The sequence below is a fragment of the Chionomys nivalis genome, chromosome 2 (genome assembly GCF_950005125.1).
Source record: "Chionomys nivalis chromosome 2, mChiNiv1.1, whole genome shotgun sequence".
In the NCBI taxonomy this organism is placed as follows: Eukaryota; Metazoa; Chordata; class Mammalia; order Rodentia; family Cricetidae; genus Chionomys; species Chionomys nivalis.
The window spans coordinates 44,069,718-44,089,058 of NC_080087.1; the positions used below are offsets into that span (position 1 = coordinate 44,069,718).

A 19,341-nucleotide genomic window follows, 5' to 3' on the forward strand; every position below is an offset into this window, starting at 1 on the left:
CAGTGGTCAATTCGTTGAAATTTGAGTCACAGTTTCCCTTCTACATATCAGGTACAACAAATAGCCTGTCTGATTCACAGGACTTGCTTTGTGGAAAAGCAACGAGATTAAGGGTAAACATCTCTCTACCCTTGTAAGACCACTGATGAGCAACTGCTTGCATCATTGATCATCTCTCACTGCATCTCACTTTACCACCCTGCCGTATACCCCCTTTAATCCTACCAAGAAGATCCTGCTATAGGATCTTCCAGACACCTGCTAGAGTTATCTTGAATTTTCTATCAAAGAGACCAGCATTTCTCCAATAGTATTAATAATAGTTTGTGTCTATCACCTCACTTAATATCCTTATAATTCTATAAGGGTAGTGGAGTATGGTCCACATTTATGGATGCAGCCACTGGGGCTGAGAGGTTCAGTGACTGACTGAAAGTCCATAACCACTAATCTAATTTTGGAGAGAAGCTTAGCCCAGTTAACCCTGAAATCAAAATGACATGGATTGTTAAGAGAAAATCTTAAAGTCCTGGTGATATATGGAGGTAGCTGCACATAGGCCTCTTTTAGATTCTGTTCTGCAATAACTCTGAACAGGGAACTGTGCATGTTCAAAATTTTTTCTCTGTGCTCCTCCCACCCCTGCACGGTGTGTGTGTGTGTGTGTGTGTAAGAGAGATAGTGTGACACATATACAGAAATTCTTTATCTTAAATATCTGTTAGTTTGAGAGAACTCCTACTCATGATCAATTCATTTCACCTAAGGTGTCTTCCCTATAGGTTGTGAAGAACTGAGTGATGCCATCTTGAATTTGTTCTTGGGCTCTGACTCTATCCCTAGTCAGTTATCATTGCCTCAGAAGTGACGCCCATGATCAAATGTTTATCTACAAAAATCATCTCGCCCTGTAACTGCCAGCACACTATGATTGGCTTCACAGTCCAGACTCATAATTTCTTGCTTGATGGTCCATAACCTTAAGGCTGAAGATAACAAATAAAAATATTAAGATACAATATTTTAAATATTTCAATGATACATATGTAAAATGAAATGGTACATTTCATAACAAGGTAAGAAAAGTCAAAATAGTTTTTAACTTCTACCAAAAGAGAACTTCTAATTTTGTCTACATTTGTACATTGTATATAAATCTCAACGTTACTATTAAAAGAGAGCTTCTAAAAAGTGATTACAGTCATGAGCATGGAAGGAGAATTCTGAACCCTGAGTTAACTGCTTTGCTATTTAGAAAGTTGTTCCTTTTGCCTTACATTATTATACCACACAGAAACTTTCTAAATGAAAACATCATAAAACTCTCTGAAAGTGTGTCAGCCACATTCAGTAATGAGAATCTTAAGACCAGGTCAGAAGTGGAGAGCCAGGAAGAGACAGCAGCCAGGCAGCCTTCCTTTGGGACTCTGCTCTGCTGTTTCTCAGTGTACATTTGCATTGGGCTCCTCTCATAGCTTGGTGTTGAAGCTGACCGAGATATCCACCATGGACAGACCAGACAGCTTATCATCTCAGTCCACAGAGCTGTGAGGAGATGGGCATTCTATGGTGAAAAGCTTTCTATCTTCTGACCCAATATGTTTGGTTTACAAAGTTTGCAGATTCTTGATTCTGGCTGCAGTATCCGGTTCTTTAAATTCTCTGGCAGTAGGTGACCTGTAGCACTGGACAAAACTGGGAAGTACATCAGGAAAATAACGAGAATATAGCACGTACATCGTGCTATGAATCTAATAATTTTAGGTCATGTAGAAAGTGTGATATCTACCGACAGAAGTGTGTCCCCAGAACATTTTGCAATGTCATAGGAACAATAAGAGGAAAACAGTTAATATAAAGTCATCTCGATTTTATACAAAGAAAACAAAAAGACTTACTTGGGAACTGCAGATAGAACAGACTATATTAACCAATTTTCAGTACCCTAGACATATTTTAATGTACTGAACATACATTACTTTTATATTGTAGAAAGACTGAAACAAGACAAATTACGAGCCATCAGACAATCCTAGCACAGAAAGGTTCTAGCAATAATATTTTGAGCATATAAATAAACAGCAAATTATGAAATGAATGTTCCCCCTTTCCTAAATAGTCATTTTACTTGTCTTTGTTTTATTGGACAACAGTGCTTTTAATATTTTGTTGTGATAGGAGCGGCGGGCTACGTTCCTATCACCCGGCCGCCCACACGGCTAGCTTTACCCGAAATAATTACACGGAAACTGTATTCTTTTAAACACTGCCTGACCCATTAGTTCCAGCCTCTTATTGGCTAGCTCTTACATATTGATCTAACCCATTTTTAATATTCTGTGTAGCACCACGAGGTGGCTTACCAGGAAAGGTCTTAACCTGCGTTTGTCTGGAGTGGGAGAATCATGGCAACTGCCTGACTCAGCTTCTTTCTCCCAGCATTCTGTTCTGTTTACTCCACCTACCTAATTTTCTGTCCTATCAAAGGCCAAGCAGTTTTCTTTATTAGTTAACCAATGAAAGCAACAGATAGAATGATGACCCTCCTCCATCAATATTTTATAAGGGATAGCATATGTAGAAACATGACACTGCTCTTTTATAATGCCGTGTGACATTTAAAAATCATAGTTCATGGGAAGATGAGGTAATCCACTACCTAAGGGAAATAAAACTGAGATAAGCTTCCAGGAATTTTAAATGTTTTTAAGTTTAAAAAGCTAATTATATGAATGTTTGCTAACTCAGGTGACTGACTCTCTAGCATAGCTTCCTCTTCCTCACTCACAGAATTAACAGAGGGCTCTAGATGAGTTGTGTTGTCAGCTGTACTGCTTACAATGGCTGCACCATTTGAAAAATTGGAGATTACATCGAAGCCCTGCATTCCCAGTGAGATAATGCCATTTGTATTGCCATAGACATACATGATCTTAGTTTAAAATATAGCTTTTAAGTTGCCTTAACAAAATACCATAATACAGTCATGTACACATGCATTCTAGCCTCTTTGTAGTCTCCAAAAAATGGAGAATAAAACACAAGCACAAATGAAAACAATCAGATGTTTAAGCTTAAATAGAGTATTATATTTATAGACATATACATAATACGTACATAATGGTGTGTGTATGCACACATGTGTATGCACTAAACTCCCAGTGACCTTAAAAGAACTCTAGAAAATAGTATGTTTCTTTGTTGAAAGTGTAGCTACAGACAGATTCTCTCTCCCTCCTCTCTCTCTCTCTCTCTCTCTCTCTCTCTCTCTCTCTCTCTCTCTGCTCAGTGCATCCTTTGCTCATACTAGCCTGTCCTCGGATGTCTTTACTTGAAGCCAAGAATATAAGCAGGCTTTCCTCTTTTCTCTTTTCTCATCTCTCAGTCCCTATCTTTCACCTCAGTTTCCACAGTGAAACCACTGTCAACCATGTCAACAAAACTTATCTGCTAACTTAGTTCTTGTGGGGAGGGTGTGAGCCAGAGTGTCTGAAAAAAGAAAGAAACACAAAGAACACAACAACAACATCAAAAATAAAAATAAAACAACAACAACAAAAAATAAACAAAACTTAGAATAACAAAAATGGATTTCTGAAAAGTCTGTTTCTGGAAGCAAAAAGAACAAAGACAGATACTGGTCTCAGCTGATACGTAGGGGCTAAGGACTTCTTTAACTTGGTGAGAAAGGAAGGCTGAGAATATTTAAGACTTCAGCATAAACACTTTTCAAAAGGAAAAGAAAAGGAGAGAAGAAGAAAGGAGAGAGGAGGGAGGGAGGGGAGGGGCAGAGAGAGAAGAGGGGAGGAAGGAGAGGCATGGCTTTATCTATCTCTCTCCAGATTTCAATATCTCCATACTTTACGCTAATATTCTTCAGTTCTCTATGTTGGCAGAGATCCTTAGTTTGTCCTTTTCTGTCTTTTATACACAAACCTCCTCCAAGCATGGTGAAAGAAGCAGAATAGTTGTTTCTCTTGGAATCAACAAGCCAAGTATTTATTCTTCTGATCACATATGAGCCCTTGACCAGCCCACAAGCCACAAAGAGGAACCAGACAGTGCTGAAATGAGACACAGTCTGGTCCCTCTGGCTATTTAACCTCAAGTTCTAATCTTATGAAATTAGGTAAAAGATGTGAGTCCTTTAACACATCTATCCAACCAAGTGACAACACCATCTTAAGCTAAACAGAACTTAGAAGAAGCATTAGCATATGATGAAATTACTTTTTTACTTAAGAGATATGTCTCTTTAAAATTCCTCCATTTGTGGCATTTCTATGTCTCTAGTAAAGACAAAAACAACTGAAAATATATTTACATTTATAGACATACACTTTTTTAATGCTTGGGTTCTTGCTTCCAGTAGCACAAATTCTCATCATATAATCACATGCATATTCAAGTTGTGCTAGCACAGAAATTACTTAAACAGTTAAGTATGTAGTATTCAAAACCAAACCTAATTTTATTCTCCCATAATCTTCCTGATGAAGTGATACATAAATCTGAATACCTTTCCAGCACTATAATACTTATTGATTTAAAACAGGACTATGTATGATAATAATATGAACTGGAATGGAGTATAATAGATACTACAGTACATGGTACAGGATGCTTAGCTATGTGTATGATGGTGTTGCCATAGGGGATCCCTTTTAATGGACCGTGCTGTTTTCTGCTTCCTGATAGAAAGACACTCTATAAATATAGACACTCTATAAATAGTCATAGCGGTCAATCTGTTTTAAGGCCTTCTCAAATTCATTGCAACTTCTCAATGGAACAGTCTAATTCAAATTTAAGGCAACATAAAGCCTACTTGTCAAGTTCTTTCCCAAGTCCAGATAGCATTCCTTCTTTTATTCCCATTGTTCTTCCTCCTGCTCCTTTCTATAAGAGAAGAAAGGAGCTACCCAGGAGGATAAAATAAAATCTCTATGCACCAAAAACTTCTCGTAAAATGTAAGCATGCTTCCATTTGAATGCATGATCCTCCCCTACCCCCAGTACTGGAAAGATTGAAACTAGACCTATACAAAATATACCTGATTTGCTGTGTGTGTGGAGGGCTGTATTTATGCATGTGTGTGTTCTATTTATTTGTCCCTATGTGTGGGAGACATACAGAACACAGATTGACACTTTCACTTCTCCCTTGGATGAGAGACCTTCTTTGTAGCTATAAACCACAGCATAGCATCTTCATGTGTTAAAATTTCCATCATTTTTACAGTCTATATCTTATCTTCTAAGTGACCCAAATTGAGAGGACTTAGCAAGTATTAGAAGGAATCATTCTCATGAAAGAAGAAAGTAAGAAAGCAAGCAAGCAAGCAAGCAAGCAAGGAAGGAGAGAGGGAGGCAGGGAGGGATGAAAGGAAGGAAGGAATGATGAAGGGAGGTAAGGAGGGTGGGAATGGGGAAAGGAAGGAAGGAAGGAATGAAGGAAGGAAGGAAGGAAGGAAGGAAGGAAGGAAGGAAGGAAGGAAGGAAGGAAGGAAGGAAGGAAGGAGAAAGAGGCAGGGAGGGATGAAAGGAAGGAAGAAAGGAATGAGGAAGGGAGGGAAGGAGGGAGGGAATGGGGAAAGGAAGAAAGGAAAGAAGAAATAAAGAAATAAATAAAGAAAGAAAGAAAGAAAGAAAGAAAGAAAGAAAGAAAGGAAGGAAGGAAGGAAGGAAGGAAGGAAGGAAGGAAGGAAGGAAGGGAGGGAGGAAAAATGGAAGAAAGAAAGGAAGAAAGAAAGAAAATTCAAAATATAAAGAACAGCACACCAGTCACAGTTAGGGACCCCAACTCAGGAATTCCCAACCATAGCTGGGATACATGAGACCCACACGGTGAGCATCTCCACTAGGTGAGCAGAGGAGGAACAGGTTCTTCCCAACACTGGAAGTGGGGTTGGCTCCCTAGGCATCAGAATATTCTAGTGGAAGCTCACTTCAGGAAGTTCCAGAGCAAGCTACTGGAGTGAGAGACTGCCCTGCTCATCTTCCCTAACTCATTCTTTTCCTTTTCTGATAGCTTCCAGACACAACATATCCCCATTCTTCAAAATAGGGACAAAGACACCCAAAGTTCACAAAAGTCTGAGAACTCAATTTACACTTGTGGGAAAAATAACATCATTTTCGAATCCTTATGACTTACATCCACTATCTTCATATGGATCATTTTCTCTGCTAAGGAGACAACTTTAAAATGCCCAATGAGTGATGAGATCAGTAGAAAGGAGAGAAGGAGAAGTTAAAATGCCATCATGGCCACACTAGAAATGTTTTTGCACTCCTCTCTTTTGTGTGAAAACTGGAAAATCATCATTTAATAAAGCCACTAAGCAAATGTGAGTTAGAAGCTGAGACCTACACCCAGTGTGAGTGAGAAAGTGGTAAAGTTTGCTTCCAACATTCATAGTAAAGATTAGAAGCAGCTAAAGAATAAGATAAAAACATAAGATTGTAAATCCAGTTTCCACAGAGTCATAATTAATGCAAAACTCTTACAGCATCAACCTTTGTTCTCAGACAGGCATTCAATAGCTCCATGCTCTGAAACAAATTTTCCCTGAATGGGATTCATTAACGTTAAACTGGACAAACTTATTGACCTATAGTAAACATCATACAATTATCAGCTGTCTTCTGTACACTTGTAACCCTCAACACTTTAGATCAGTTCCAGAGTTTTCAAGGGTTCCCTTTATTATTTTTTTCTCAATGAGGAGGAGATTCAGCTTTTTTCCTCTGAGTTTCTTTCCTAAACATAGGATAAAGTTTTAGAGACAACCTATGGTATGGGTTATAATGAAAAAAGATTAAATTGAAGACATTCCTACTGAGTTGGTGTTAAAAAAAAGTGTATAATCTGTCAGTATGAACATACATACCACTTTCATTGTTGCTACTATATTCTTCAGCATCTGGACCAGAAAAGCCTTTTGTAACAGAAAACCGCACTTCCTTAATCCCACCCACCCTTGAGAGTCTCTCCCTAAAAGAGAGATTTCTACATTCTTTCTGCAATAAATGCTTTTAGTGTTGTCTTCAGGACTTAAACTGGGTTCAGATCCTCAATTGTTTCATGATGCTTGGAAGATAATCTTTAGTCTGAGTACTGTTATAATAAAACAGAGAAGGTCACGGGCAGAATTCCTCATCACCTCACTTCGCTCGGCACTTGTTAACTTCTACTATATATTCTAACTTAAGTAAATATAACCCCAAACAAAGCGTAATGGTAAAAATAAGAGACTTGGCTAAAGAGTGAAATTGTTCATAAAAGTAGCATGGATAAATAACTTGACATATAGGTATGATATTTCAATATATCTATTATATGTATACCTATATCTATATTTATAGATCCATAGATATGTATGTATTTGTATATATATTTTACATTCTTCTAATAGCGTATCTTATTTATCCATTTAAATAAAAATTCTTTGGAATGTCTTTTAATCTATCTTTGAATAAATATAATTTTTAATCTTTTTTCCCTTGCTGTAGAGAAAAGTCAAAAAATATTAAATAAAATGAGTATGAGTGTACCCACTCAAGCTCCACTTTGTTCTTTTCCCCACGACTTTATTTTTCATTAGAGGAGAAGAAACCAGTTTAGTGTTTCATCAAGCAAAAAATGAATCAAAATCACAGTAGGAAAATTTTAAACATTTAGAGGACTTTGTACATCATAAATAAAAAAAGAACTGAATAGCAAATAACATGAAAAATCATCTCTTCAAAATGCTTTTTGTTCCTCAAATCATAATGCTTATATTATCCTATAATCAAGTTAAACAGATGAAAATATATTTAAATAGATTCCTTTAACCTGCACAAAATCTTTTGTAAAATAAAAGTGTCACTCTAGTTTTGGTACATAAGTACAATGAGTTCAAGAAAATAGTATTCAAAATGTGTTTTAAAAAGCAAGTGAAAAAAATAATTTTGTAACCTGTATGCATCTATTACATTTTTCAAAATGCATGAGGAAACAACATTTTAAGAGAAATGCATTAAAACAGCAGTCCTTTATGGGTGGAGTGACCAGCAGTGATTTCTGTTTTTCCCTCCAAACTTCATTGTTTTCCAAACTTTCTGTAGTGACAGTTTTTAAGAGTACTTGTTTTTGCTTTCAGAGTTATAGTTACATAACTACCCTCCTTCCCCCTCCTTCCTCCAACCACTCACATTATCCTCTGCCCTGATCTCTCACAAATTCATGGTTTCTTTTTAGTGGTTATTACATATATACATAGAGGATGTTTATAGTAGGAAAACTGACAAAATCATTTTGAACATGCATTGCTTTTAAGCCCTCTGATGAAAACGCCCTTGTGTGATCTTGTGTTGTAGGCTGGTCATTAGTCTATTTTAAAGAAACAGAAGGTGAGAATTAGCCTAGCTAAGAAGGAAAGACCGGAGTCCATCCATCCTCACTGATGCTTCCATCTGCATCTCCTGGGACAGTTGCTCAGCACAGCTCAGCTGCTTTCAGCCATGTCTTACTGAGTATCTGCAGAGTGCTTCGTTCAGTGCCAGATTCTGGGGAATCAGCCATAAAGAGACTAAGAACACAACAGTGACACCCGTGTAAAAGTTGAGTCCCCCCCTTAAAGAAGGGAATGCCTAGCTGACATAGATTGTTGCTGAGTTGCGGCATAACTGGGATCATATCACAGAGAAGCAAATGTCATTAAAATGTATGATTGCATCTTTTTCTCTGAGCACTGGAAAACCAAAAAAAAAAAAAAAAAAAAAAAAAAACTCCGTGTTACATAGGAAAAACAAGTATGAGAAGCGTTACCTAGAAATAGAGACCAATGTCAAGGAAAACTATTAGAAGGCTAATAGGAAGAAAAGTTTGATGAGCAAATCTATAGAAAAGCCTATTGTTTCCAAATGCAGATGGCCATGAATGGCTTTATATCAAAATGAGAGCAAAAATCAAGACCTTAAGGTATCCCATCTAATGACTTATTAAAAATAGTTTGTTAATAGTAAATACAGCCTATAATAGTTTATCTAAAATTCAATGAGTATGTTACAGATAACATCAAATATAGTATTTATTTAGTGGATTTCACATTATAAATATTTTCATTAAGACAAGTTGGATTATTCAACAGTTCATAACAGTATTTAATATTTCTAATCACACACACAGTTTTTGTTCAACTACATAAAATTAGGTCACTTATAACTTGACATATCTAAATATATAACATGTGTATCTATTTGGTAATTGATCACATGTATATCCATAAAATTGGTATTTTTCACAAAATTCTTTACTATATTGTAACCCCTGAAATAGCTCACCTTGTTTCCCTTACAGCACAAACTTTAAAAATTCATGGAGCCTTCTGCTTTCTGTATATATAAAATATCTATTCTTACCCTCATTCTGACAGAAACAACTCTTCCAAGTTGAACCTGACCAAGCACACCTCAGTATCATCTCACTTCATTCCACATTGACAGTTACGACGTTTGACAACGGCAATGATTACTTTTACAAGTCAACTTAAATGGGCCATGGGATGCTCTGATTGTGATTAAGCTTTAGCTGGATATGGCTGGGAGAGTGGTTTTGGATGGAATTTAAATCTAACATCATGGGCATATGCAAAACACATTGTCCTTCCCAGGGTGGGCAGGCTTGGTCACACCCCCTAAAGATTGGGTAAGGAAGAACTTGATCCCTCTTCCTGTCTTTGACTTACAGCATCAGATTTCCTCTACCATTGAACTCGGACTTAGACTGAAGCAACAGTCGTTCATCCTGGGCCTTAGACTTGAAATGAGACTAGAATAAACAGAAGTTTATTCAAGAGTTTGGGAGAGAGAGACCGAGAAGCAAAGAGGCATAATTTAGCACTCACCTTGATCTTTGTAAACTTTTATTCTTCTGAGCTCATGAAAAATTATCTTTCTTATTTGTCAACATAGTTATCAATTAAAAAAGAGTTTTAAAAATATTTGATCCTGATGTTAAACATATCATGCATTTTGTTTTTATGGTTGCCATAGTTTGGGGGTTTGCTTATTTGGTCATTAAGTTTCCATAACTCTAGAAAAGTTAACTCTGGTTTTAAATTTCAATTTTTATACATCCAAGTACTAACAAAGTTTCCTTTTCATTTGGTCATACATTTGCACATATATAGACATTCAAATATATAAATGTAATATTCTTTAATAGTTTTTATTTTAAATCACAGGTTCTCATTTTTCCTTCAAAGTCTTGACGTCATTTAGCTCAAAATAATAAAACCATTTACTTTCACACCAGCCCACAAATTACAATCCCAGAGAATTTACACAACCCTAGGAGGGACATACATAGATCTAATCTACATGGAAAGTAGAAAAAGACAAGATCTCCTGAGTAAATCGGGAGCATGGGGATCTTGGGAGAGGGTTGAAGGGGAGTGGAGAGACAGGAAGGTGAGCAGAGAAAAATGTAGAGATCAATAGAAATCAATAAAAAAGAAAGTAAAATTTATTCTCACCATGCATTTCCCAATAATTCATGACCAGCTACAGGATTCATTCCTTCCTGTGGCCTATGGTATTAAAATTAAGGTGTGATTTTCTGTGCTGTTTCAAACTCTGGTAAAATGGTGAGAGCCTTGTTTTACTTAATGGCCTGTTTCTCTCTTCACTCTGCTGCCATGGTGGAACCCTAGTTAAAACATCCTTATTGCAGGGAGCAGGCACAATTCCTGCTTGTCCCTAGTAGCAGACTTTAGCTCCGAGTAGGTGCATGACAAATCCTAACCTCTTTGGGAAATCATGGACAAGATTCTCTCTTTACAGTCCACAGTGCCTGGTTATTCACTCTGACCTCTTCAAGTCTTTATTTGGCCTTCAGTATTCTTGACCTTGTCCTATGAGCATTTGTGATCCCAAACTTCTGTGGATATTGTCTGTTCAATGATCCATGTGTTCAGCCACTGCCAGGTTCCCAGAGAGGACATCTCTGCCTCACCAATGAGGTGAACAAGAAGAAATGCAAATTACTGGTGTTAGGAATTACATAGCCTTCAAAGCATTGATATCTAAAGAATATCTAGTCATGAAAAAGTAAGTGCTGTTGGGTAGCTGGTTCTGAAATAAGCCAAGAGCTGAAACGGGACCTCTAACTGCTAGAGACTCTGATCTGTGGGCTATGTGGTAGCATGTTGTTTCTATCAACCATTATTGTCTCTTTCCATACAACAATTCTCTTGTGTCCAAGGTGATGTCACACGGTATCAGGTTAAACACTTCTTTTACTGAGGCTTCTGCTTCTAAGAGCAATGAAAGGGTGATGTGGGACTCTGTATGCTGTGAATACCATAGGTGAATAAAGAAACTGCCTTGGCCTGTTAATAGGGCAGAACTTAGGCAGTGTGGGAAAAACTAAACTGAATGCTGAGAGAAGGAGGCAGAATCAGGGAGACGCCATGGAGCCCTGCCAGAGACAGACGCCATAACTTTAGCAGGTAGGCCACAGTCATGTGGCAATACACCGATTAATATAGATGGGTTAAATTAATATGTAATAATTAGCCAATAAGAAGCTAGAGCTAATGGGCCAGGCAGTGTTTTAAATAATGTAGTTTCTGTGTGATTATTTCAGGGCTGAGCATCCGGGAACCAACAAGCAGCTTCCCTCCAACAAAAGGGCAGCACCCTGACCAAGTAGAAGTTCAGCCTTACTTTCTATGATTCACTCTAGAGTTCTCTGGTCACTGTGTCTATCCCGGTGACTGCCATGGGTTACTGAGGGTTACAATACAGATGTTTGTAATTGTGAGTACAAGGGACAAGCCAAAGGACAACAACAAAGGTAAGATCGTGGAAAGGAAGAAGACCACCATCCTGCAGAGAATCAAGCATGGCATTCCAGTTGTTGTTCATGCAGGGGTAGTGACCTTGCTGGACTCCTGGGCTGTTGCTTCCCTTGCTGCTGTCACTTGTTTCCTTTTGACCCCCAAGGGCATCAAGGTTCACATCCATGGTGGCCCGTGGCCTGTGGCCCAGGTGCTGATGAAAACAAAAAGGGGATAGGGAGAGGAAGGCGCATTTGGCACTCAACCAATCTTGGGATGCAAAACCCATTGCCAATATTCCCTGGGCTCCATACTGTTGCCTAAAAGTACACCAAAAAAGCTAAATCGCAATCACAAGCCCAAGACCCCATGCAAGCCATAGACTTAGGACTTTTCTGGATGTGGACCTCTACCCAGGAAGACAAGCTAGGAATCCTTTGAGGAAAAAACAGCCACTTTTAATACAGGCCAATAAGGTCCTGAATATTTCCCCATAACCACCAAAACTCTGTGCAACAGATGGTTAGGTAGAGACAAAAGTATAAAATGCTGCCTGGTTAGAAACAAAAAATTATCTCAGATTTTTTTTTATTTAAAAATGGTGATGAAAAAGAGAAAGGGGAAGGGTTTGCCCATGTACTAGGAATTGTGCGGCTATTATGGAAGGTAGTTTTAGTCACGTTTGAGTCATGATCTAGCATTTGTTCCCAGCACCATATCAATGACAGTGTTTCTCTTGCAACAAAGATCCTAATCCTTAGAGTTAAAGGAAACATCCATGGCATGCCGCAGGACAAATGCTTGGCATCCTTGTGGGACCTTGTGCAGGGTTTGAATCCAAACTTTAAACATACAAAGAAAATTACCATGAGGCAGACCCGTGAACATGAAGATACTGATTTCAGGAAGAAACTTATAAATATGACAGTGGTGAAGAGGACCCTCCCCAACCACCTTTATCAAATATATTCAGTGCATGACCACCACAAAAAATGATAAAAAGATAAAAGTTAAAAACCTAAATACAGAAAAAGGAAAACGGGGGGGGGGGGGGCTCTGATCAAAGCTACACAAGCTAACCTGACTGGAATTTTAAAACTTACCTGAAAAAGTAGATCATAAGGAAAAGAGCTCTGATCTTTTTTTTGTGTCTTCAGAATATAGGTTCACAATTTACAATGATATCTCCTGAAATGTACCAATTGGTAACTTACCATAACTTTAAATAAGTCTAAGGAGAAATGCAGAGATAATTCAGTGGTTAAGAGCACTGACGGCTCTTCTAGAGGAAATGAGTTCAATTCCCAGCACCTGCAAGGAAATTTACAATTGTCTCTAACTCCAGTTCCAGGAGTTCCAACACCCTCAGACATAAATGTGGGTAAACAAAAAATCATTTTGTGCGTATCATGGTGGTGCCCTTGTTTAATCTCAGTACTTGGGAGGCAGAGGTAGGTGTATTTCTGAATATGAGGCAGTCTGATCTACAAAGTGAGTTTTAGGATAGCCAGAGCTACACAGAGAAACTCTGTCTAGAAAAAAAAACAAAAAATAAAACAAAAAAACAAAAATAAAGGCCCACTAGCAGTGGAATCTGAAGTACTTACTGATTTGAACATATTGTTTCCTATAGTGTTGGAGGAATATGTTAAGCATAAAAACAGAACAATTTATCATTGCCTTAGTCATCAGAACACACTGCCTTAAAGTATCACATAGCCTGCATAGACATTATTACCTAGTGAAAATCAAATTTCTGACATAAATTTGACAAAATGAGAAATCCTGATTCTACCTCCTCTATTCCATATTAACATAATTAACATGCCTCATTTAATTTTAAAAAAAGTGTTTTCAGGGATTAAAACTTATTATACAAGAGCTGGTGAGCAAAAGATTGATTCTTCACTGATTCTCCATTTTTTGTTCAATTGGTCTTAATTTGTCCTATTCTTGCATTGTGGGGAGGGGACAAAGGATGATGCTCTGCAGTGGCTTCTAAAATCTTAATTTATGGCCCCATTCCATAAAGGCCCATGTATCTAACAACCTCCTTATTGAAAGCAATGACTTCACCCAATCAATAACTTGCAAATACTTTACTACTATCAATCTGACTAATATGACGAGCTTGCCGCACATTTCAACAGCCTCTTGATCACAGTTGCTTTTGTCTACAAGGAGACATGATGCACCTTAGCTGAGCTACTTATGGCGTCCATGAGCAGCAGTGCTAGTGCACACAATCTTTGCAAAAGAAAAAAATTACATATTATGATTTTTTTAAAAAGGAGTGAGAAAGGAGCTTACAAAAGCAAATAGGTCACTACCTCAGACATAGTAGAAGGCCCTTCCACCTCTATTAAATACTTGGAAGTTACTGGTTAACCTATATGCCATTCCATTCCTGACACTGTCAAGTATAGACACTGACATTCTCTTCATCCACAAAATGGATACAAGTTCAACATCTGTGATAGTTTGGCTGATAATGACTCCCATAGGTTTCTATGTTTAAATACCTGGTCCCCAGCTGGTAGAAGGGGTTGGGAAGGATTAGGTGGTGTGGCCTTGTTGGAGGAGGCTTTTCACTGGAATTGGGTTTTGAGTCTCAAAACACTTGCAGCATTCTCCGGGTATCTCTAGCCTCTGGGTTGCCTATGATAACTACACATGGCCCTTCAGATTCTAATTTTAAAAATGCCTTTTCTTGGCCTCATACTATATTCCAGTAGAGTGGCCAACCATGAAATTAGATTAGAGTCTTGGAATAGAACCTCATAGAGCTTGAACCTGTTCTCAGAAGTACCCAGTCACCCGTTTACCTTGGATTCTTGAAGTAGTGCCCTATTAGCTTGGCCTGTCTACTAGGAACTCGGATACAGAATGAAGTCACATCTGGGCATTTTTACAAATTCTTCCCCAGGAAGGGTGATCTCTTTTCTGCTTTCTTATTTGACAGACACCATGACATTCATGTATTCCTCCACTTCTCAATGTTCTTAGCAATATGATAAATTTCTTGTGGTAAACTGAATAAATACAGTAGTGATATTTCTATTATACACAATGGATCTTTATGGAGAGTTTTTTATTTTTGTCTTCTAGTCAAAACATTTCTAATAAAGGAAAAAGCCAAAGGGTGTTTCATTGGGCACATTGTAGGCATTCATATAAGCACTGGATGCCCTGGCCAATGGCCCCACTTGAACGTTTTTGCCAAGTTGTAGACCATTACCAAGAGTTTCTCCCTTATGTAACAAACATTGGGAATTTCTTGTTTTACAGATACTCAAAGGATGAACTGGGTCAGCACAATTCTCCTAGTAGGTTCACACTACAACTTAACCACAACAGGATACTCTGATGTAGGATTCTTTCTCTATACTGTGAATGTGTTTTATTACTGTTGGTTAATAAAGAAACTGCTTTGGCCTATGGCAGGGAAGAATATAGCAAGATGAGAAATCCAAGCAGAGATAGAGGAGGAAAAACGTAGAGTAAGGGAGATGTCAGCCCGTCACCAAAGAAACAAGACATGTAGAAAATGAGGTAATGCTATGGCCATGTGGCAATACAGAGATTAATAGAAATGGGTTCATTTAAGATGTAAGAGCTACATAGAAATATGTCTGAGCTATTGGACAAACAGGGTTCTAATTAATAGAGTTTCTGTATGATTATTCAGGTCTGGGCAGCCAGGAAATGAAAGTGCAGTCTCTGTTTACGATACTTGTTATCTGACTAGGAGTCCTAGACAACAATAACAACCTGGGAAATCATGTGATTTAGAATACTCAAGCTGAGGGCCTGAGGAAGACATGTAGTAGGAATTCAACCTCCCATAAAGACATAGTGATGATTAGGCTTGGGAGACAGCCAGGGTAAGAAGTCTAATTATCTTTCCAAACAATTGTTATTTAAAACACAACTTGGAAAATGACACCCCTGCCCCTGCTAAGTGTCACTCTCACCAAAGGCATTGATTGGTGTCTGGAGATAATGAGTTCTATGTCAGTGTCACACAGGTCCCTAAGTTGCCATTACTGGCTGGACAAGAGGCTGTGTAGTAAAGTTCACCTTTTTATTGTCATCTTAAAATATGTTGTCCTTTTTGTTGGGTGGGTGATTTGCATACAAGTAGAGATGTTTTGCCAATTCCTAAGAGTCTCTGTTATCATCTGGTTATAAACTGTTGTTCACTAGGTTTAATAGCACATGCCTATAATCCCACAACTCAGGAGACAGGTTCAGGAGGATTGCCTTAAATTTGAAGCCTGCTAGGTTTGCATAGTACATTTCAGGCCATCCAGGGTAACATGGTGAGATCCCCATCTCAATACAAAATGAAACAAAACCAAACTAACCAATCAAGCAAACATCAAAAGCAAAACAAACCACCTTAAATTGATGTCAGGCATGAATTATGGCTTAAAGCCAAAATTTAAGGCTGAGCATCTGATGCAATACTCTGCAACTGGTCCAGCCATACATCCCCTCACCACTCTTCCTATAGATAAGGTTTCTGAGCCAGACACATGTTCTTATCAAAGGCACCAAGCACCGCTTCTAAAAACCCTGCATTAGCAAGATTCTACTCTCTGCCTGCCTGTATAATTGTTCGAGCAAATCAATTACATCTTTTCCTCAACAGTCAGCGGCATCTGCACATCATTATACATAAAAACTCGCCTGTCTGTGGCCCTGAAAATATACAGTGTTCTCCCCATGCCCATTCCATTCCCACTATATGTAACTGATGAACTGCCCTCAGCTTTATGACTTCAGCATCAAGTGGAATTTGGCTTTTCCTTTCGATGGGGGTGAATAAATGAAGACATTGCATAGCACCTATACCACTTTTCCTTCTCCCTTGAAAAAGAGCCTGCAGCATAGAAAGGGGAAAGGTGTTGGTTTTACATACATCATGTGTCCACACCAACCCTCAGTGGGGTGCAACTTACCCTATTCTGTACACTGCGATCTACAGTTGTTTCAAATGTAACCCCAACATTGAGCTGAAGTATACAAAGCTGCATCTGGCCCAGTCTAGGATATATGAAGTTTAATGTTTGTTTAAACCACTTATATTAGTGTTTGAAACCTATTGAATCATTTTGTTGTTTCTACCACACTCCTCTAAGAGCCTGGAAACTCTGCAGTGGTCTTTAGGCTCATCAACCTAGGAGTCCCTGTTTCTTATGACTTCTCTACCTTTCTAGGGCCCGAGTACCTATGGAACTTCTCTACCTTGCTAGAAATTTCCCTGGAAATTAGGATGTTATTCTCTCTCTTGGATTTATTAACCCCACTAAAACTTTTATTGATATGTCTTCACTGCTCAATTAAGAGGGCTGGAGACCTGGGGATCTCAGCAAATACTCTATAGCCAAGTTCTCCTCAGATTATGAATTCTCCCACTGGCTAGTAAATGATTCATTTCCCTTCCCAGAAACATAAAACTTTTATGTAATTGTTTGCTTTTTCCTCCTCTAAGGTTTGTTCTCAGTTCTCCAGTCTCATCTCAGAAGGCTGAAGTCAGGTTATTGTCAGAAGCCATTCTGGCGCTCATGACTGTGGCTCTTTGTTTTCACTTAACAAACATCAGTTACTTGGGTGATCTTTTGTTCTAGATTGTATGTATTATTTCCAGTTAACAGTATTCATGCAAGACACTAAAGGAGGTTTAACCAATAAAGAAATTTCAGTTAATAATTAAATTGTTATCAGTCATATAAATTTAGCAGCTCTTCTTCACTGGGCCTTTAGTTAGGCAGTTGCTTTCTATTTGTCTATAGGCTGTATATTGCTTTATTGTATTATTTCATTTAATTATTGTTGCAAATATGAATGTGTGTGTGTGCGCGCGCACACACACGCATGGGAGAAAGAGAAAGCTTATAAATGTGAAATGAGTAAAACTGAATTTTCTAGACGTTAAGAATCTTGCCCTGTGTTAGGATTTAAATTTCTTATATGTAATTCCAGAACATGGGTTTTTAGTGATTTCATTATGTTCTATCCAGTTTCCATTGACCTTTATAAAATTGGATGATATTAATATGAAATAGAAATAGCTTAATTTAGAAATAAGCCCCCTAAAATCTACTTAGTACATCCATTTGTCACACACATGAATCTCCTCAAACAAAGTATTGTCCTTCTGTGATCCCAATACTCTCTACAGTATTTCTACTTTATTATATTATATTGTATTAGTGTGTGTGTTTAACTGTAGTATATATGTGTGTGTTTGTTTGCATGCCAGTGGTCATGGAAGCGAAAAGAGGATTATAACCCTGGAGCTAGACTTATAGGTAGTTGCAAATTGCTAAACTGAATTCAGGCCCATTGCGAGAACCACCGAGGCATCTCTGCAGCCCCATTGCCACAGTGCTTTATACTCAAAATACTGTTTAAGCAACTCGTCTGATTCAAAAACTTTGATTTGAATTTACTCTTAAAATCTTTTACTCTTAAAAATATAGATCATAGAACTGAAAAATACAATTTTGAAAATAATATGTGTTCTTTATGCTCCTCACTAACTATTATACAGTTTATATATGGGAATACATACTTCCATATTCATTAAAATTCTTTCATAGAGTAAATAGAAAACTTGTAATTTATGGTATAAACTTCTATATAATTTAATCACTATGCGATGACTGGGTGAGTTAATTTTACCTTCAACCTTATTTTCTTTTCAAAATCGGTAACAGAAAGTACTCATTAAAAACAGTACGAGGCCAATGTGAACTTTTATTTTTAATGAACTTAAGAGTTTTTCAAATGTTATTTTAGAGTTTCCTTGATGTACTTTATCCTTATGGCTTTTTATTAGAATATTAAAATGATTTACATCTCATAAAAAGACATTTTCTCTTGAAAAGGAGAAAAGACACAAATAATGCAATAAAGGAAACCACTGTTTGATGCACTCACAATAACAGACAGTTGGGGGCCGTGTGCTACTAGCCTGTCCTTTGAGTCATTTCTACATAGTAAGGCAAATCCCCCTGAAATGCTCTGCAAAGTCCTGCAATTTCCCTGTGAAACATATAACAAAGAATTTGTGGCCTTCTCCCCGCTACATACGCCTCAGCCTAAATATCCTTTAACCTTAGCTGCTGAATGACCAGCCACTCTTCTCCATCCATCTGCCCTAACATTGACCTCATTTCGCAGCCTTTAGATACTTTTTTTATAACTTTGCTAACAGAATCATTTCCCTGCTGATGCCAGGCAATGTAAATCAATGCCTCTTCTTTCTTCTGTGTTGTTCTGCCAGGAACTGGATTCTCAGCTTTGCACTTGATTAAATTGTAGAAAGGAGAAGACAAATAAAATGAGGTCTCTGAAAATTACAGCCCACCTCTGCCTGCCTGGAGCCTGGCAAACAGAATTTACAGCAAATTAGCTCTTCCTGAGATCTTTTTTAAAAATCTTAATGTGAGAGCCAGGGGACATACAGGAGGAGGGAAAGAAAAAAAAAAGCCCTCCACAAAAC

The 19,341-nt window shown here is 37.8% G+C and overlaps 1 protein-coding gene across 5 annotated transcripts in view; it reads right to left on the reverse strand.

The window, feature by feature from the left end:
• Positions 1-19,341, reverse strand: part of Pkib (cAMP-dependent protein kinase inhibitor beta) — a 96,033-nt gene that overhangs the window by 11,806 nt on the left and 64,886 nt on the right. For 2 of the 5 annotated variants that reach the window (XM_057762038.1, XM_057762033.1), the window contains one exon: positions 11,931-12,042. The exons of 1 other annotated variant lie outside the window; for it this stretch is intronic. In XM_057762038.1, coding sequence (XP_057618021.1) covers positions 11,931-12,015 — 85 coding nt within the window. In that variant the 5' untranslated portion in view covers positions 12,016-12,042. Of the gene's footprint in view, positions 1-2,363; positions 2,411-11,930; positions 12,043-13,042; positions 13,060-19,341 lie in introns of those variants that run through there. 2 more of the 5 variants (XM_057762032.1, XM_057762035.1) reach the window with 2 other exon arrangements.